At 39.3% G+C, this 20,107-nt stretch overlaps 3 protein-coding genes, 1 non-coding gene and 1 pseudogene across 4 annotated transcripts; 2 read left to right on the top strand and 3 right to left on the bottom strand.

The window, feature by feature from the left end:
- The first annotated feature begins 39 nt into the window (after positions 1-39).
- On the top strand, positions 40-5,301 carry LOC133709711 (uncharacterized). Its single transcript, XM_062135546.1, has 13 exons — positions 40-453; positions 578-761; positions 857-925; positions 1,015-1,113; positions 1,424-1,503; positions 1,595-2,426; positions 2,854-3,533; positions 3,890-3,974; positions 4,094-4,145; positions 4,261-4,310; positions 4,625-4,672; positions 4,787-4,974; positions 5,072-5,301. Exons 1-12 carry the CDS (start codon positions 164-166, stop codon positions 4,961-4,963), a joined length of 2,646 nt encoding a protein of 881 aa, XP_061991530.1. The 5' UTR covers positions 40-163; the 3' UTR covers positions 4,964-4,974; positions 5,072-5,301.
- A 733-nt stretch (positions 5,302-6,034) lies between these two features.
- Positions 6,035-10,023, top strand: LOC133710039 (ubiquitin-like-specific protease ESD4). The gene is made up of 9 exons (XM_062136012.1): positions 6,035-7,047; positions 7,193-7,272; positions 7,353-7,446; positions 7,599-7,697; positions 7,864-7,956; positions 8,040-8,159; positions 8,868-8,971; positions 9,115-9,187; positions 9,547-10,023. The coding sequence occupies exons 1-9, from the start codon at positions 6,262-6,264 to the stop codon at positions 9,607-9,609; spliced, it is 1,512 nt and encodes a 503-aa protein (XP_061991996.1). The 5' UTR covers positions 6,035-6,261; the 3' UTR covers positions 9,610-10,023.
- Positions 10,024-10,288: 265 nt separating this feature from the next.
- On the bottom strand, positions 10,289-10,502 carry LOC133713219 (small nucleolar RNA U3). The gene has a single exon (XR_009847890.1). It is a non-coding gene; the product is annotated as a small nucleolar RNA U3 (small nucleolar RNA).
- A 1,008-nt stretch (positions 10,503-11,510) lies between these two features.
- On the bottom strand, positions 11,511-11,620 carry LOC133713237 (U6 spliceosomal RNA; annotated as a pseudogene).
- A 1,687-nt stretch (positions 11,621-13,307) lies between these two features.
- LOC133708678 (kinesin-like protein KIN-13A) lies at positions 13,308-19,379 on the bottom strand. The gene is made up of 14 exons (XM_062134158.1): positions 19,124-19,379; positions 18,966-19,043; positions 18,596-18,853; positions 18,295-18,513; positions 17,283-17,471; positions 16,962-17,066; positions 16,798-16,875; positions 16,485-16,566; positions 16,138-16,300; positions 15,648-15,983; positions 15,124-15,342; positions 14,365-15,031; positions 14,199-14,264; positions 13,308-13,836 (listed from the first exon to the last, which is right to left on the bottom strand). Exons 3-14 carry the CDS (start codon positions 18,794-18,796, stop codon positions 13,654-13,656), a joined length of 2,508 nt encoding a protein of 835 aa, XP_061990142.1. The 5' UTR covers positions 18,797-18,853; positions 18,966-19,043; positions 19,124-19,379; the 3' UTR covers positions 13,308-13,653.
- Positions 19,380-20,107: the final 728 nt, after the last annotated feature.

Raw genomic sequence — 20,107 nt, 5'->3', positions numbered from 1 at the left:
TTTCCCCCAAGGCGGTTCCCGTACCAACTGGTCCTGAAGTAAACAGAATTTTTCAACATTAATGGCTCTGATCTCCACCATCACTCTCAGTAGTGACTCATGAAAATCTTGATCGAAACCCAAACAAGAGAAGAAGAGGAAGAAGAAGAAAGCGAGGGCAAAAATGGAAGCTAACTACGCTAACAACCACCACCACAACCAAGCGACGCGGTGCTTCGGGCCGCAGATGAAAATGACGATTCAGCCCTCGCAGCAGCAGCAGCAGCAGCAGCACTCCGACAACGACCGCAGCAGCGGCGAGCTCCGCGCCCTCGACTGCAACCTCACCTCCCTCTGCGACCACATCCAGACCGAAGGCTTCAACTCCGGCGCCTTCTCCGACGTCCTCGTCCACGCCATGGGCTCCACCTACCACCTCCACCGCCTCATCCTCTCCCGCAGCCCCTACTTCAGGTATTATTTCCCGAAATGCCCTTGCCATCTCCAATTCTGCTCTGGTTTAGTTTGATTTAGTATCAGAATCTTGGTGTTTGATTATTTGGAGGAATTTTGTTTTTGTTTTGTGTAATATTGATAGGAATATGCTTCATGGACCTTGGAAAGAAGCCAACGCTCCCATTGTGACATTACATGTAGATGATAAGAATATTAATGCAGAGGCAATTGCAACGGCCTTGGCGTACTTGTATGGCCACCACCCCAAGCTTAGTGATACCAATGCCTTTCGCGTTCTTGCTGCTGCTTCTTTTCTTGATCTTCAGGTATCACATTCTTGTTATGAGTGTTCTTCCTGATGAGTAACGGCTTGGCTTTGTGTGTGATTGGATTGTGTGTTGATATAATACTTTGGATGCAGGATTTATGTGCTATATGCACTGACTTCATTATATCGGAACTATGGACTTCGAACTTCTTAGCCTATCAGGTTTGATATTCGTGTGCTGCCTCTTTGTAATCGAGCTACATGATATCTATCTCTGTTACATTAACAGATTCTGTGTCTGTGCTTTTCAGGTGTTTGCGGAGGGGCAAGATTATGGCATACATGGAGAACGGGTAAGAAATGCTTGCTGGGGCTACCTTTGTCAAAGCGGTGCCATGGAGTTGAAAGAGGTAAAAGATTCCTGCATAGTTGTGCCTTGTCGGTTTTAGTAGTTTACCCACCCCTTTTCTTCCCTTTTTCCTGTCCTCTTCGGTTATGATACGATGATATGAGCAAAGATGAGAGAGAGAATGGCAATTAAGGATACTGGGAAACTAATTTTTCATATCATAAGCATATTTGTAATTGCCCTCAATCTTATAGAGATATGGTTTATGTTCTTTCAATTTTCTCTTTCGGTGATGCATGTTGTTAGTGATTGTTGATTTCCTATGATTAAGGTATAAATGCTCTTCATTTTGTATTTCCTATCATGGACAGGTGCTTCCGAGACTTTCTTCTCAAACGTTGCTTGCATTACTCACCTCTGACGAGCTCTGGGTACCCAGTGAAGAGAAACGGTAGGGAGCATTGATGGCCTCTAACTGGGTTTTATTGTTCACAGATTGAGTCCCTATTAAAATTTATTTATATTTTCTTTTTCATGAAAAGGTTTGAGCTGGCATTGTGCACATTCCTTTCAAAAGGTGCTCAATGCAAACAGGAAGATTATGATCATGGAAGTTCCAGTTCGGAGACAGGGACGGATGCACATTCCGATTCCTCTAAATCAAATGGAAAGAATCTGACTGATAGCTTCACTAATAAAAGGTTGGAGTCTGAATTGGGGCGCTTAACTCTAAAAGATGATTTAGAGGGACATAATACAGCTCGTAACCTTCTGATAGAGCTTGCAGACTGTGTAGTTGACTTCCAAACAGGAGGTTCAAATGCCAAACAGCAAGTGCAACAAGTTGCTTACCCTCAGTCAAATTTTGAGCCAGGATACAACTGCAGCATGGGAGTTCCTTCATCATTTAATACATTTTCAGACATAGATGCAATTAGAACTTCATGTTATGCGGAAATGCCTATTGGTGTTGGAGTAAGTAGATTGGGGGAAAATGGAGGGGCTATGGAGGGGCCATCTGATGAAGGGTCATGCTACCATTTAAATAACAATAGTTGGCTTGGTAGGGACCAGTCAAGGCAATGCTCGTCAATGAACTCTTCAAGTAGTGAGCTAATGCCAAATGATTGGGGAAGATGTGGCATACCTCCTCTTTCCTGGGGTGGCAGGGTTGTAGGCAGAAGACAGCTTAAAGGTTATGGTAAAGGAGAACTTGGGGTTGGTGGGGAGGAATATGATGCATTTGTAAATATATTTGAAGGAGGATCTCTTCTATATTGCAACATGTCTTTTGAGGCACTTTTGAATGTAAGAAAGCAACTTGAGGAAATGGGGTTTCCTTGCAAAGCTGTAAATGATGGTCTTTGGCTGCAGGTCTCTTTCTGCTCACTGTATTTACTTTTGTTTTCTTATTGCTATAGAAAGAATATGCTGATGAAAAGAGGTCATACTTTCTTTTGTTTACTTTGCACAAGATACGACATGGTGTCATCTATTTCATAAAGCAGTTTGTAGTTTCGCATTCCCAATATTCCTCACCTCCTATCCATATAAACTATTCTAGTAGGCCATTCAAAACTCTCTTATAAACCATAGTGTTGAGAAATTGCTTCAGTCTAATAGATAATGTTTAACGGGACTGCAGAGCAGCTGTAAGGGCTCTCTGGCCATCTCCACCACATTCAAACATCTTGTTTTCCAGGGTTTTGAATGCTTTTCACGTGATGGGATTACTTACTTGTCCGGTGATATAATACCTATTACTTCTTTAATTCCTTATATTTGGTATGTTATCGTATAGATGCTTTTGAGCCAGCGAGTTCAAGAAATTGGCGCTGATACATGCAAAAGTTGCTGTCTAACAAGCATAGCATGCAGTTGCAGACAGCAATGTTCGTTCTCACATGGAGGTACCACCGGATACTACATGCAAGAGCATAATCAGAGTAACTCTTCTGGAGTATACATCACTGAGTCTGCTCCAGGTGAAGGAAATGGCCTCTTCAGGCCTGTACGTGTGCATGTCAGGGGTCCTATTGATGGGCTTGCTGGTATTGGACGTGGAACCACATTTGTCCCAGCAGCCGCTTGGCCTCCAACTCGGTTCGTCTTTTCTCGTGTGCCATTTGGTATGGGCAACAGAAATTGCCAGCAGTCTCTTGCTAATGATGATTCAGAGGCTAGAGCTGACCACACTGCAGAGCTGTCAGGAGATGGATTGACAGCTTTGGTTGGGCTAAGCCAAGGAGGTAACAATGCAGCTAATGCTCATGTAGAGCAAACAGAGAGGGGCTATGAGATGGATATGCAAAGCCGAATGCCTGGAACTTCCATGTCAGTGCCAAGTTCTAGTGGTGCACCCGTGCAGATGGTAGAGTCATCAGACCAAGCACTTGGGATTGAGTGGGATAATGCAAACAGTTCCTCCATATCATTGGATATGAAAACACCTTTAAGTCACTTCCCTCCATTCCGCTTTGGGTATGTGCTCCTTTCTCTCTGCGTTACAGTTTCTGCAGATACAATAATCTTGCTTCTAGGTCCACTGGTGCTTCCAGAATTTTCACTCTTGAAAAATAGGAATATAAATTCTTTTGAGGTATTTAGGATGCTTTCATATCATCTCCTAGCTCAGATAGCTCTGTTGATACTCATTATAGGATTGGATTGGGTGTGTAATAGTACTGTTTGTCTCTGCCCATGTCCTAATCGCATTATAAGATGGACCTAATGGCCGGTCATCATGTTATGTTATCGATCCTACTACTCACAAATCAAGCCATCTTTATTCCTCCCCTCTACCTTGTCACTTCACTTCTTGCTCCCATGTTCTACAGGGTGCAATTTGAGGATGTACACAGACTCAGTGATGGCCAAGTCAAGCACTCTTCAGAAGTCTTTTATGCTGGTTCTTTATGGAAGGTGTGTGAACATAAAATTTGTCTTCCAATAAGATGATTTAGATCTAATATATTATGACGCTTTTCAAGTCTTGCTTTCCATGTTCTGAGACTGATTGGATTTGTTGTTCAAATTTATAGGTTAGTGTTCAGGCTTTTAATGATGAGGACCCTCAAGGACGCCGAACACTTGGTACTGTTCTAAGCAGTGATATACATCAGAAACATTATTGCTCACCTGTCTAAATTTTATATGAATAAACTTGCTTGAGTAAGCTGATTAAAGTCCATATGATATATTGTTTCAGGATTATTTCTCCACCGACGTAAAGCTGAGATTACCGACCCGTATAGAAAGGTTAGCCTAATTTTGATTGTTTGAGCGTTAGATTCGTTAGTTAGAGAGATGAGTGCTTCTTCTTATCTTCACATGTCAATAATGATAAATCTTTCTGTGCATTACTGGCAAAGAAGTAGATTCTTTTCTTCTGACAGTACAATCATGATCAATCTATTTCTTTCTGTATATCACTGGCAAAGAAATAGGACTATGAGGAGCCACCAAGGAAATAGCTAGCTATTATAAAGTGTCAACCTATTATATATGTTTATTTGACATTCAATATTCCATAATAAAGTTGTTAATTGGGGTTTTATGGTGTGCCAAAACAGGTGCAGATGTATGTCGATTCTCGTGAAAAGGTTACTGCCCGCTACCAGGTAGTATCCCAAAGTGAACAAAATGATTGTCAGTCTAATACCTGTTCTTGTTACGCCAGACTATAGTATATACTGAATCCGTTCTTCTTTTTGCCTTTGTAACATAAAATGCAGCTAATATGTCCATCAAAGAGGGAAGTCATGGTGTTTGGAAGCTACAAGCAAACAGGCACCCTTTTACCAAAAGCTCCGAAGGGCTGGGGCTGGCGAACAGCTCTGTTATTTGATGAACTTGCAGATCTTCTTCAAAATGGGGCCTTAAGAGTGGCTGCAGTGGTGCAGCTTGTATGAAATTAAACTAGGTATTTCATTTGAAAAATTATCCGGAATGTGATATAAGTATAAACTATCTCCTTGCAAAGTGAGTTTACTGATACCATTTTCATTTTTATGTTTCAGATATAAATCCCAGCTGAATAACTTGGCTTCACTAAACAGGGAGATAGATTTATGGCCTTGAATAGTTTTGTTGGGTTTGCTATTATGCTGTATATGCATAGTTATCATCAATATTCAATAGTAGTTGTTTTGTAAAGTAACATAATATAGAAGGAAAGGAACATTACCTTTGTATTAGTTTCATAATGTTTTGAGTAAACGAGTTATGTATGTATTTGGTTGACACATGATATGCTACTCTAGCATCATTCACCTCCAAACAATCAATGGTTCTAACAATCTAACTAGGTGATTGGGGGGGTGGGGGGGTGAAGAGGAGACTAGCGCCTAAGTGGGGTTAGGCGTTCCTCTTTATTTAATTATATTATACAACCAAAAACTATACTCGTATTGGGAAACATAAGCCGTATAATTGGTTGAAGAGATAAAAAGTTAAGCAAATCAATAACAAATACTTACAAAGAAAAAGTATTTGATATAAAAAAAAAAAAAAAAAAAAAATTAGATCCTGCCCACCCTACTTCTCAAGTCTCAACTCGCCGAGTCTGCCAGCCGCCTAATCCACTATTATATGTGGTTCTTTTGGGTTTTAAACTAATCAAGGCGGATGGTTAGAACACTATATGATATATAAACAAAACAAATATACGAAACTAATCTCACATTTATTGTGTCTAAAATGTGTGATTAGCTTTGCTTAATCGCAGACCAGTTTATCAGTGGCACAACTAGTTAATGAAATAGAGCTGGAGGTTTGGATTTGGAGCTCCGTGATCATATTTACTAGATTTACCAAGAAAAAAAAGAAAAAGATTATATATACTTGCAAATTACGATAAGGACCAAAACTCCAAGTCCAAGCATAAAGACTAGTAGTAGGATGGCAAACTTCAAAGCACAGAGGTCAGAATTGTAATCTCACGCACTTGTCTCGACTATCGACAGAAATTACTGGCTTTTCCTATCTACCCCTATAATTCTCGAGTCTTTTGACAAATTCTTTCTCTCAATTCGAACCATTTCTCTCTGTTTTTTTTTTTCCGTTTGGAGCATACGCAAAACCTTAGGGTTTGGTTTTCCCCCAATTCAGGGTTTAACTTCCAATCACTGATATCCAAATCCCACCCTGAACATGGTTCTATTCAGATGAGACCCAAATTTTCTAGGGTTTTGGAGTTCCGGGTCTGTCAATGGGAGCCTTAGCCAGGAATCGTAAGCGTATAGACGAGTGTCTGAGCTCGAATTCTCCCTTTTCCCCCTATTCTCACATTTCCAAGCGACCCAGATTATTCTCCTCCTCTTCTTCTCCGACGACCCGACCCGTATTCTCTTCTAACCGCGCCGTCGCCAGGGTCTCCCGCTACCCAGCCGCGCAGCTCCCGTTGCGTCGAATTCACGCGCCTGTTAAGCCCGACAAGTTCAGCTCCTCCTCCTCCTCCGGCCCCGGCCGAGGGGACCAGTCGGGTGACGTCACCATCATGGGCAATTTGTTGCGGCGTTACGCCAATGCGAAGAAGGAAGCTCTTGCTACGTGTAAGAGTAAGAAAAGGGAGGAGGAGGAGGAGGAGGTGATTCAATTGGATGAGGAGGAGGACGATGATGATCAGAATCGGGTTTCGGAGGATTCGAGCATCGAGGAGGTGGTGGATTTAGGGGAGGATGAGCCGGATGTGCAGGAATTGGAGACCGAGAGGGTGCGATGTGAAGCTCAGGCCACGCAGCCGTCGGCTTCTTCGGTGGCTTCGGACTTCACCACATTGACAGTGAATAATACCTGTTCGAAAGTGGAGAGTTCGGAGCAGATGAGGGAGTTGCTGGCCCTGAATCCCGAGGATTTGCCGAGTTACAAGAAGTTGATTGAGGAGTTGGATAGGAAGACTACTCCCAAATTGAAACAATTGGGTTTCGAAATCCAGGTGAATGAGAATAAGCGGGCCCTGTTTGAGTCTTTGCGTCCGAAGAAGAAGCCAGTGGAGGTGAATTTCTATTTTTTTTATTTTGTATTCAGTATGATTTTTGTGGTTCAAAGCTTATCACTAATTCTAAGTTATCAGTAGATATGGGTTTTTGAAAATGTACTTAAAAGTCTAATTTGGATAATGTGTGATCATTCCTGACTAGGAGGCGCCTCGCGAACCTTTTATCCCTCTCAAAGAAGAGGAAAAGGCTGTGGTTGAGCGAGCATTTTCTTATGCGAATCGGTATGGATCAATGCAGATGTGGTTTCTTGTTAAAAGTGGTGTATTTGAAACTATAATAGTGTCTGTCTCACTTCATGCAGGAGGAAGGTCCTTGTAACTCATGAGAACTCAAACATACAAATTACTGGTGAACTTTTGCAGTGCCTTAAACCATGTGCATGGTTGAATGATGAGGTGATTGTGTAGGTTACAGTCTTACAATTTGTTATTGATAATGACAGAAAGGTTTATTTCTTTGTTAGATTTTGTTTTTGATAGTGTTGGGGACTTTGTTGGCAAGCTAATTTGGTTATGTAATTTAATGGTGTGCACTCACTGGCTTCTAGGTCATAAACGTCTACCTTGAATTGCTGAAGGAGAGGGAAAAGAGAGATCCAAAGAAGTTTCTGAAATGTCATTTTTTCAACACATTTTTCTACAAAAAGGTTTGTGATTTGCACTCTGCCTTTTCGTCTTATCTGTTTATAATTAGTTTTTGTAATTCATTTGTTGTTCGATTCATTCACCTGTTTATATATCAAATTCGTTCTCTTAGCAGTGATTGGATATTGACGTGTACTGAATAAATTTTTACTGGATTGTCTGATGCAGTTAATAGGTGGAAGAAGTGGCTATGATTATAAAGCTGTCAGAAGATGGACTACCCAAAGAAAGCTGGGATACAGCCTCATTGACTGCGACAAAGTACTTTCATATCAGACCCTCTTCCTTGCTCATGTATTCAACTTGAGTGAAGTTCCATTTATGTCTGAAGTGGCTTTTTGCAGATATTCGTCCCAATCCACAAAGAAATACACTGGTGCTTGGCTGTGATTAATAAGAGAGATCAGAAGTTCCAGTATCTTGACTCGCTCGGAGGACGCGATACCAAAGTGATGCAACTATTGGTATGCATTGAAGCTTTTGTCTGGCTTTTGATATGTTTATCGAGTCCTTGACAACCTTCTTTTTGGTGTGTGGGTTTGTGGGTGTGGGTGTGAGGGGTTCATTGTTGTTTATCTGTCGTGATATTTTCTGCTACCAAGACTGCAATATCTGTTTGATTCGACTGAGTTTGTGAATGTCAAAAAACAAACCTTTATGTCAACTTCCTGCCTGTTGACTTCCTGAAACATATGAATCTATACATAGGACAATGAAACTGATGAAAGCATAACATCTTTGTCTACGTGCTGTCTAGTAAAAGTAGATTAATTGATTGGCAGGTGACGGGTGAAATACTTGTGTAGACACAATACACTTCATTTCTTACAAAAACAAGTATATGCTTTTCAGGATTTGTTCTATGTATGAAAAACATGATGACCATCCCTTCGACTCTGCTTTTTTGATAGTCTTGTCAAGATCATATTTAAAGGCTTTAGTGGATAGAATTTCTTCCATTTTGTTCATTTGTTTGCTCAGTTTGACAGTTTGTTAAGGCTCATTTAGTAAGGTTATGATCTGCCTATACCTGTACATGAGAACCCTTTTATGTCTCCTCATTTTTAGTTTTTTGGATTCTAATAAGTAGTACTTTGTTATGGATGTTCAAATGGTATGAAAGTTTAGATCATGACATAATGAGATTGATGTTGATTGTTTATGCTTGGCAGGCTAAATACTACGCTGATGAAGTGAAGGAAAAGAGTGGGAAAGACGTTGATGTGAGTTCTTGGGAATTTGAATGTGTCGAAGACCTTCCTGAGCAGGAGAATGGGTAAGCAGCCTTTGTTTTTTTTTTTATTTTTTACAAGTATTACGTCATTTTGAAACTTTATGCCAGAAAGGTTTTTCTTTGTGAACTTGATTTTTAAGCAAAGAGACTTCTGCTAAATGAAATATTTTTCATGATTTTAACAGGTTTGATTGTGGCGTATTCATGATCAAGTATGCTGACTTTTACAGTAGGGGATTGGATCTCTGTTTCCACCAGGTAAGGCACATAAAGATGCTTCTGTTGTCTGGCACCTTACATATTTATATGCTTCGGTCTCCCACGTAAAACATCTACCTTGTTCTGGTAGTATTCATATATTTTCCCGCAGCTGCTCTCAAACATTAGTATGTAAATATGATCATACTTGTAAAAATACTGTTTTTGTAAGAAATATGATCAAACATTAGTAGTACAAAGATCATACTTGTAAAAATACTGATTTTGTTTTCCTTAACTTGTATTGACAAGCAGTATTAGCTATGAATGGAATTGTCGTGTATGATTCTTATGAACCCTGTATGGGGCAACACAATTCTCATTTAGTATGATTCATCTTTGTATTCTTGTCCTTGCAGAAACACATGCCATATTTTCGATTGAGGACAGCCAAGGAGGTTCTACAATTGAGAGCTGACTGATTTGTCAAGGAGGTTTATCGCGAAACAGATTAATGACCAATGCCTGCATCCTCTTGACAATGTTGATGCCGCTCACCGTGAGAGCTTCAGCTTTTGTTTGCATGATTGTGGAGGTGATTCCTGTCAGGACGTTGTTAGTAGAGTACAGAGCAAATTGCATATAGCCTAGGTATACGAGTGCGCGAGCCATGATTTGTCAGTGTCCAGAGTTGCAAGTATTTTGAAGGGTCCTTGTATCTTGTCACTTGATTAGTGTTGGATTTGATCCAACAATGTAACACAAGGTTTTTGAGGGATATGAAAAAGGTGTGTTAATATATTAAGTTTCCAACTTTTGTGTTGGAGGATATCTGCAACACTTCTAACAATTGTAACACATTTTTGTTGTCAATCTGTGATAGATTCCGTTGGTCCTTTAAATTGAGTTACTTATCACGAGTAAAAGGTTATTATACACCCAGCAATTTTAGTGTTTCGCACTCCAGGACACCTTTATTTAAGAAGGCAAAGGCAAGGAATATGCCAACCCTGAAACTTCAGGCTTAAATAAGTGAACTCTCCCAGAAGCAAAGGCACAAGAGAAAGGGCAAGAATAATAGCTTTAGGATCTGACTGCCCAAAATATGCTGAAACTCTAATGTGCCCAAATAAAAAAAATTGTATAAAACAAAAAAAGGGGAACCTGTCAGACAGCCAAGCGACCACCCCAGACTTGGATGAACCAAGCTGAGAACGATCATCTACAGCCATGGTGACCCGAAGATTACCAGCCGTTAATCACGCTCTGATCGCATGGCTATGGTTCATCCACCAGGTTTAGATTCCTGTCTCCTTAGAAGTCAAGGACACAGAGGTACGATCCTATAGAACAGATCCTGTTCAAGTAAGGTCGTGACCAATGTACACGGGGTTGCATATTTAAACACCTTGCTGTTTCACTTCTGTTCAATGTGGGAGGCTGCACATTAATTCACAAGTCTTGAGCAAAGTCACAAGTCTCAATCGTTATTGTTCTGCTTTTGTATGTCACTGACCAGATTAATGTTACCATAGTTGATACCAGAAATAATCTTTTTATATCTGGATTTTCATTTTGGTTTGCCTAAATTCAAGCCATGCTAAACAGTAATATGATCAGTCCGAATGTTTTTTCATATATCGGCTACCATGGCTTCTGGTTCATAATGAGAGAAGCATATAACTTGTTTAGCTTCAGGTCAAGCCAATGTAAATCCTAATTGAGTTCCTAGTGTTGTAAAGTAGTAGATCAAAACTGGCTAGAGTGATTCAAGCTCTAGGGATATAGTTAACATTATAAGATTACATTGCTTTGATTAGACTACGACATGCAATTTATACATGTCAATATAATTAGAAGAAAAAAGAAGAAAAGAAATGGATTCAAAATTTCAAATATTTCTTTGCATCATCGAGTGCATATATATAAATATATCAAATACATGCTACCTAATTCTGTAGTACTACTGGTAGTAATATTATCAGTAGCTTTCCCTAAGTTCATGGTAAAACTGCTTCAAGCTTATGAAGATCGATTTCATGATGGCTTTGATTTGGTCTGATTTCATGTAGATTATTTGTAAGGTTGATTTCATATTGAAGCAATATGTAACAGCATTCTCATGAGCTGGGGCCAATTGCCAGTTTATGAGGCAGTCTTTGGTTTGGGGAAATCAAGCCAATATGGCCGATCAGTATTGTTCTATCTGGTATTGAAGCGTGATCGATGCACAGCTTCTTGCCTTTGTTTCTCTGAATCCAAGATTGATTACATGTAAACATTCATCGGACAATTAGTCCAGTGAACCAATAGAGGCTAATTCTGAAAGAACTTATTTCTGTTAAGGTTACTTATACAGCAGAAGATGACACAAAAATTGCAAAAAAAATTTGAACCATTTCTTGATTCAAATTTATGCGTGTCATCCTTGCGCAGGGGCCATGCTAATCTTCTCTGTATCGTTCCAATTTTATCGGATGTCCCCGAAGGGACAAGCTAAGGTGGGAGTCAATTCAATATAAAGTATCCCTATAGGCAGTGGTCTTCGATGTGGTATTATTTCCGTAAAGTGGGCTTTGATGTTTAAGAGTTGGGGCCGTTTGGGCCTAAAAGGACCACAGTTAAAGTCATAACTCATGAGCCACATTCCCCTACTTCACCTGCAGACAATCAATTCAAAGTCAACTTAATCAACATTCTTGGTATGCAATTTGTTCCAGAATTCTTACAGTATTCGTAATGAAAGAGGGATAGAGTCCCAATAATCTATCAACTGCGGTTAAGGTTATTATGACCTGTTTATACTCGGATATTTACATATGCTTCTTCCTCAACATGAAATTAATCGTCACAACTGGGGTGTATACATTAGCTAATCAATGTATGTTAGTGACAAGTTTGTTTTCCAAAAGGGTTTGAATGGATTTGGGCAGCAGGGTCATAGTTTAAAGCCTAATTGGTAAATATAATGATGTCTTTCATTATGGTAACTAGCTGTTGCTGAAAAGCTTTGTCACCAAGATCAGATCAGTTTGTCGACAGCTTTCTTGGAACTTAAGAACAATGGAGATTTGTAATCTGCTCTGAATCTCTGTCTGATTAGAGAAGTAGGACTAAAATCTTGTTCAAGATTAAGCCTCAAGTACTAATTGAGGCGGAGAATCAGATTTTGAAGATTGCCTGCACACTAGAACTTCTGAAGTATGAACCGAAGTGAGTTGGTAAAAGTCTTCACAAAAGTGCATTGAATCCCAAGTTTAGACCACTTCTGGGAGATAAACTTGAATTATATCAACTAATTGTGGTATACACACATTAAGTGAAGCATAATGTATACAACTAATTGTGGTGTCCACCGCGCTACAGTGCTACACTAATTGTTGGTTTATCGATTCTTTAGAGGTAAAGGGAACTTATTAGTCCTACTAAAGTGCCTCACTGGTGATACAAAGTCCTACTAGCCTCCAAAATCTGAGACAACAACTCAGCGACTCCCATTTCATATGAGAAAAGCTATACGAGTTATGGGTAGCTATGTTTTCAACTTCAGGGTAGCTCATTATTGAAAACTTAAGTCTAGTCAATTGGGTTAGTTATTGCTTTAAGGAAGAACACAAGTATGACATGACTTGCCAACACAAATTTAAATGAATTAGATACCCTAGTAATCCAAGACAAAATGTCCAACTCGTATCTTATAAAAGAGTTGGGTGTCTATTAAGACTTGAGAGAATTTACATGGTGCAAGGAAAAGGGGAGGCAACCCCTGACAAAATTTGAGATGGGGTTTAGACGTTGGTAGATCCGCAATTGGTTGGAGTACTTGTATTGCTTTACATGATAAATGTGGAATGCAACCCCAAGGTCATATGCAGCCTTCACCGTTCCATACTTCCGTTAACGTTGCAATACGGAAGTAGTGGAGAGAATGAGAAGTTCAAATTCGTATCACAGTTTTCAACAGAATAGTTTGGTACTAAGCCCCCAACTAATATAATGTAATAAGCACAAAATTAATTCACTTGAGCGAAATTGATACTTCAATCCACCTGTGATTTCAGTTGCTTAACCTGTGATATAACTTGCCTTTCATCGGCCTATTTTGTGGACTTCACATGAAACCATCATCCTCGGAATTATGAGTATAGCATTGCAAAAACGAAAATGAAAGATAATCGTATGATGAGAGCAATGTTCATTGCTATTTCATTTTTTTTTTTTCCTTTACTAAAAATACATTGTTGGAAATTTCAAATCCCAGTCACTATTACACAACAGCCAAAAGCCACAACCCATGAAAACCCAGCAAGAACACATCGACTTATCTAAAGAATTACAATGAGATACAAGCATTGGCAAAAGACATGAATTTCCCCATTCTTGTCCTTCAAGCCAGAAGTCTGGATTGTGAACAGCCAGGAAGGAGCCTGTGACCACTCAAATCTTCTCCCATAGCTCATTCCTTAACGTAACTACAAGTTTAGGTGCCACCATTAGAGCAGCGAATCACAGTGCCTGCCTCTGCTTTAACGAGGTACTCTTTTCCGACTTAGAATTTCTTGTTCTTTTAGTCTATGCTGGAACCTTGCGAGGCGCGCTTGGAGACTAACCAGACTAGCTGCCTTGCGAGAAAGCACAAAGCTCAACTGAGTCACGTAGTTGTCTATGAGGCTCCCTGGTCGGTCCACTTCTGCCAACAGTTTCATTTCCTGGTCACGAAGACAACAGCGGATGAGCATGTGTACCAAAAAATACAGCATCAGCACAACAAGGCAGGCCAACATGACAAACATCACACAGCACAGAAACAGAATTCAGAGTAACAAATACTTTATAGGATGCATTTACAAAATGCCAACAATTTAGCTCTTCTATAAAGTAAAACCATAGGACTCAAATCAAGGACCTCCACCTCATAAGAGAAGTTCCAGGCTAAAAGGTGAGTCCATGCAGTTTGTTTAATTTACCCCGCAAAAGGATTTGGGACTTCATAAACATCCAAAAGCATCAAAATAACTTAGAACAGGAGGAAGTCAAGATAACAGAATAAAAGAGGAAATTTTTGACTTACTTCACGAACTATTTCCATTGTATCCTCGATTTCTTTTCTGTGGGCAGCAATTAGGGCCTCTTCTTCCTAAAACAATCCAAAGAGCTCAAGAAATTAACAAGGCGTGCACAAAAACTTATACAATAACAACACAATTACAATAGATGAAGCCAAATAGATTACCAACCTCAAGAATTGCATTGATATTCCCATCAGGAACTTCAGGCTCAGACTGTCTAGATCCAACATTGCTTGTGTTAGAATTACCAGTATTAGGCTGCTTAGAGCTGGTGGTGGACAGATCAGAACCACCTCCTTTCTTCAGCCAGTTGCCCAACTTTTCTGATTTTTCATCCTTAATTAATTTCCGGCGAGGTGGTGATACCTTTTGCACTTTTTCTTCTACATCAACTGAATTTTGAGAATGATAGGACAACTTCTGACTGTAAGAATCACTATAAGAATTATTCACTTCAAATCTCTCCCTATCTAGTGAACTAGAAGTCATCCCTTTTTCTTCTCGAATAGTGATGGGATTACTCGATGAATTTGCAGGATGCTTCTCAAAATCAGGAGTAGGGATATATGAGATACTTTCTTTCTCTGCAGCTCTTCTGCCTGTATCAGTTGGTCTAATTTCTTGGCGTTGCTCATGGACATATGAAAAACTATCTTTTTCCATAGTTCTTCTACCTGTATCAGTTATTTTAACTTCTTGGCGTTGCTCATGGATATCCTCTACACCAGCAGAAGCCAGAGTGGACGACGATGATGAAACATCCTTATTAGTTGGAGGTAATGAATTTACAGGTTGATCCTTTCGAGAATTGCCACCTTTTGAAAGACTTTTGACCCTGTTCATTGAAAAGTCATCTTTTAGTTTGAAACAAAAAGGACAAGTGTTAGTAAAGTAATTAGATTTGTTTCATGATAGCATAAATCATACCGATCCGCATATCTCAGAGTATTGAGTGTATGCTCGCATGACCCTGCATTTGGAGATATACAAGATATCATTACTGTCCTTGAATTTCCGACGAAAGAGTCACGGAGCACTTCTGTGAGTTTGCTTCCCCGAAAAGGTATATGGATCTGGTCATTGTCCAGAGCACGAATGCACTCCTTTAGAGCCAAAAGGCTCTTGTTGATTTCTGCTCCCTCAATTCTGCAATTTATTCAAGAAATTGCAATCATCAGTATGGCGATACCAATATAAGTAAAAAAGCATACTCATGATGAAAAAGGTACGGCTGAAAAACGCTTCGTTTGATTTTCGTATGTAAGATCCACAATAAGTGCCTTCTGATTGAGAAGGTTTTATTGAATCGTCGTGGTTCTAGCATGAACTGGGGTGTTCAATAACCAAAGGTAATAGCAGAATAGTCAAAAACAATACAAACTTGGAATAAAGTTATAAAAGAGGAGGATTAACAAATGCCAAAATCTTTGTGAAATAGAAGAGGATTTTACCTTGTTTGTCGGTCATTATCAGTGGTGTCAGCACCTCTTTCACTACCAGCAAGATCAATAAAAGAGATCTTTCCCACAACCTTCCCACTTCTGGGTTCATTTACATCTATGTTGATCCGCCCCCTGGAGTCTTTTACCTCAGTGTGCTTTTTTACCACAAGTTGTAAAATAGCATGTGACCTAGAAGACTCCTCATTAGCACCAGTTGACCCTGTACTTCTAGTAGCATTCCCCCTCTCAATATATTCTTTAACAATCTGTACATCTGACACTTCAAACTCTTGCAGTCCAACAATGCAAACTTGTTGCCGTCCATCTTCTCTCATACAAAGTTTCCTTTAACAAACAAATGAAATAATATACTTCAGAACAAAACTACAGGCAATAGCAGTCGACAGGAATAAAAGAGTCATCTAATTATGGTAGAAAAGAAACTGGCTTTATAACAGCAAACATACAATAAAAGAATTCATGAAATCAAGAGATATACTTCCTCTCGCTGAGAAGATCATAGAGCTTTCCACCATAGATCTCAAAATAGCTAAGCCATAATTTGAATCTCTGGTTACGGTAAACTGGCTGGTGCAACAATCTGACAAGATGTTCTGCAGCTCTGATAGGTAACGGTTGCATCGTGAATGTCTTGCCACTACCTGATTCAATTCTTATTAGAATAATGATAATCCAATGGATGTTTAGCCGTTATAAAAAATGAGACACATGGCAACAGGTTTTGATGACTTCCAGATACTTGTAGGTGAAAAGAATGAAATTTTAACGAGGATAAACTGATCACAGCATAGAGTATTATCTGTAAAGATCATATACAGCACCTACCTGTCTGACCATAAGCAAAACATGTAGCCTTTGTTCGCTCAAAAATGAGGGGAATAATTGGTTCTACAGTAGCCCAATATACCTGTTCCAAAAAGCATTTCAAGTGATCAAACCTTTTTTATCCAACTAATAAACAATCAAATGGAAACAAGCACACAAAGATCAGGCCCTGAGTCTACACATGAAAATCAAAGGTATAGTAAACCAAGATGTACAGACTTCCATGTGCACAAAATATCCAGTCTCTACCGAAAAAAAATCTACAGACTTCCATGTGCACAAAATATCCAATCTCTACCGAAAAAAATCTTACCTCATCATTGCGAACATGCTCATCCAGAACCGCATCAAAACAAAATTCATGCTTCTCCACATATGCAGTCAAGTCTACCTATGACACGACAAAGATAAACTTCAATTTCCACAATGCAATTCAGCTAAAAAGTTATAGTAGCATCTGCTGAGCTAAGAACAAACCTTCACTTTAGGTTCATGAACTGTCAGATAAGACTTGTCATACACAGTGACAATATCATCCTCCTTCCGAGAAAGTTCTTTCTTGTTTAAAGGTCTTTTGCGTACCTAATATGACAATCAGAACAAAACTACTTCAGAATTTTCATAAAAAGTAATATGCATTGATATTCTATCACAGGCTCCCAAAACACACAAAAGGAGCCGATGCCAAAAGTGAGATATGAGTCACAAATCATACAAAAAGAAGGGACCAAGTCATCAAACAACATAATATAACCACAATTATACCAGACGAAAAACATCTACAGCAATCCCACATACCACAACTTTAATTTTAGCCACATTATTTTCCCTTGTGCTCTCCTTTTCATTCTGGGCTAATGGAACTGATGCATCTTGATCAGGTAGCACACTTTGCTGTCCACCACTTGTCAAATTCAATTCATCTTCAAATGCTTTCATACCACCAGGCATAAAGGGCGATGGCTCAAAAGGTTCGGACATAACATGCTGAACATGAAAACAATACAGCACTTCATTAACAAAGAGAGAAAACAAAAAAGGATATGAAACATATCCTAGAAAGATATAAGGTAGTCTGAAATTTCTTACGGCTCAAATATGTTAGAAGTTGAGAAAAAACAAGTTGTACAAAAGAAAGTTATTTTAGAAGTCTATTCACAACTAATTACCTATAGAAGTTTTAACCGGCAGTCCAACAGAAACCACCTCAATAGAATAAATTTCCAGAAAACCTCTCAAAGTATATCAACCTATCCTAAACGTTGCCTACTCGTCCAGAAAAAAACTTTCTTACATGACTTAATCTGTTTCTTCTGCATTTCTATTTCTTAATGAAAAGTCTTAAACTAAGTTCGCAATCCAACAGACATCTACCTAACAAGTGAACGAATTTCCAGGGCACCTCTCAACTAGGTTATGTTCTTACATAAACTAATTTATATCTTATGACTTAACACTTAACAAACTGCTTACCACCTAAAAAGTCTGTTTAATTTGAATCCCGCATCCGGTTTGACATAAATATATAGAAGCTACACTTGGATTCAAACTTAATCAGATACATTGGCTCATTCAACTTGGGCCATAGGTTCAGACCAAGTTATTTTAAAAATGACGGTAACATAGATAACAATCCCCAAGCACATCTAGTGAGACACCAAATAAAATGGAACCTTGTAGCCGAACTTCAGAAAGAAAAAAGTAATGACTGAATGCCACATATTAAAATTTTGTGAAAAAAAAAAATTCATGTAGAACTTTCTAGCTAAGAATTAGCACAGAACATTATGAACGATGTGAACAGCCATACCTCAGAAAGAAGCTCTGTGTCATCCATAGCATGAAGATCCAACAGCCCAGCTCCGAAATCCCCCCTGAACTCCGGAGAGTAAAAACCCTCCGATGCTGCCGCTCCCGATGTTTGGGCAGTAGGTGTGTATGGCTCCGAACCGGACTCCCCATTGAAATTAAGGTTGCGCATTAATTTGAAGAGCCTCTGTTTCTCTTCAGCAGATTGCGCTCCATAACCCTATAACAACAACAAATGCTTACTCCTCATGCATTTAAATTCCACATGTAAAAAATGATAGAAAAACCTATTGGGGCAATACCTGCATGAGAAGGTTAGGAAGGAGCCGGTTATCGATGGCCGTCGAGGCCAACGGTGAGGCCAGATGCTGGAGGCCGGCGGACTGGAGCCACCGGGCCATGACCGCATCGCCGGCATCGTTGGTGGGTCCCGCATTGCCGGCAGGGTGGTCATACAGAGCAGTTGCCGCGGCGGCATTGCTCTGCTGCATCTGGCCACCCATGTGGCGCTGCGACCTTCTTTGAGGAGCCAATTTTCAAGATCTAATTTTCAACCACCGCTTCAATCACAGAAAAAAAAAAAATGAAAGAGAGAATACATTCAATCACCAAAACCCCCCAAAAAAATTCAAAGAAAAACTGATCTGCGTTGGTGTATATATATATACTCACGAGGTTTGGAAAACTTGAATTGAGAGCAGAACATAGAAAGAAAACCCCAACCGAAATGGGATTCAGAAACCCAGAAATCTGCAATTTCCAATCAAACCCGATAATCAAAATCTGCAATTTACACACCCAACAACGCGGAAAAGCAATCAATTGCTCACATTTGCGATTAAACCTTCAAGATCAAACCCAGTAACGAAACCAAGATCGCGCCTTTGGAACCGATCAAACCGAAATAAACATTGGGACCAGATCTGGAGGGGGAATTGGAAGAGCAAAACCCTAATTTGGATTGCAAAAGAGGATGGGTTTGTTGCAATTTTCGGTTCTGAGAAAATGGGGTTGGAGATTATGGCTTAAGGGGCTAAGAGAGAAGAGAGAGAAAGGGAAGTCCCTGCTTGCTTGGATTATAAAATAATCTTTGTGCGAGAGAGAGACGTGTCGTTATAATTGGGTATTTGGTAGATTGTAAATTTTGAAAAATTTACTAAACGGCTATTTTCATGATTTGATTTAGCAGAAAGGACGGATATGCCCTCGGTTTGGTTTCTAATTTTCGGATGCGTCGTTTCGGTCGGGAATGGAGGGTGAAGAAGAGTCGTCTGACGGAAATGTCCTTTTGGGTTTTGGTTAAAGGTCATTTTTCAAGGCTGTGTTTGGTGTTTGCATAAAGCCAAACAAACTGCTGTACTGCAATTTGTTTTTCTCACGTAAATGGAAGTTATTCATTTTCATACCAAAAACAACAACAACAACAAATGAACTAGCATGTGCCCACACACAGTGTGTGGGTGTTTTGTTTTTTTTGATAAGGAAGTGGGTAGTTTCTTAACCAAAGCAGTTTTCTACAACAATAACTACTATTTATTTTATTTTAAGAAATTTAATTTCTTTTTAATTTTTTAAATTGACATTATTGTCCCTATTAGCTATTTCAGTTTCTAAAGTTTTTTAATATTAGAGGGTTATATTCGTTAAATATTTCAATTTTGGAGAGCAAGCTCTCTTCTCTTAATAATAATATAGATATATAACTTATAACCTGTCCTTTTCTAGTGTAAAGATCAAGACCTGATCTATTTCATACATACCAAAACTTGATAAAGAAAACACCATTTAGTCGCTAATTCTCATTCATCAATACA

The sequence above is a fragment of the Rosa rugosa genome, chromosome 5 (assembly GCF_958449725.1).
Source record: "Rosa rugosa chromosome 5, drRosRugo1.1, whole genome shotgun sequence".
Classification (NCBI taxonomy): domain Eukaryota; kingdom Viridiplantae; phylum Streptophyta; class Magnoliopsida; order Rosales; family Rosaceae; genus Rosa; species Rosa rugosa.
The sequence above is the reverse complement of the archived record's forward strand: the minus strand, read 5'-3'. Positions and strand labels throughout refer to the sequence as shown.

Coding starts and splice junctions, on each gene's coding strand:
- LOC133709711 (XM_062135546.1), top strand. CDS start 164: ATGGAAGCTAACTACGCTAACAACCACCACCACAACCAAGCGACGCGG. Junction 454..577: donor TCCCGCAGCCCCTACTTCAG/GTATTATTTCCC, acceptor TAATATTGATAG/GAATATGCTTCATGGACCTT. Junction 4,673..4,786: donor AGGTTACTGCCCGCTACCAG/GTAGTATCCCAA, acceptor CATAAAATGCAG/CTAATATGTCCATCAAAGAG.
- LOC133710039 (XM_062136012.1), top strand. CDS start 6,262: ATGGGAGCCTTAGCCAGGAATCGTAAGCGTATAGACGAGTGTCTGAGC. Junction 7,698..7,863: donor ACACATTTTTCTACAAAAAG/GTTTGTGATTTG, acceptor TGTCTGATGCAG/TTAATAGGTGGAAGAAGTGG. Junction 8,972..9,114: donor CTTCCTGAGCAGGAGAATGG/GTAAGCAGCCTT, acceptor TGATTTTAACAG/GTTTGATTGTGGCGTATTCA.
- LOC133708678 (XM_062134158.1), bottom strand. CDS start 18,796: ATGGGTGGCCAGATGCAGCAGAGCAATGCCGCCGCGGCAACTGCTCTG. Junction 17,067..17,282: donor TGGCTAAAATTAAAGTTGTG/GTATGTGGGATT, acceptor TTGTCATATTAG/GTACGCAAAAGACCTTTAAA. Junction 16,567..16,797: donor AGCATGTTCGCAATGATGAG/GTAAGATTTTTT, acceptor TTTTTGGAACAG/GTATATTGGGCTACTGTAGA.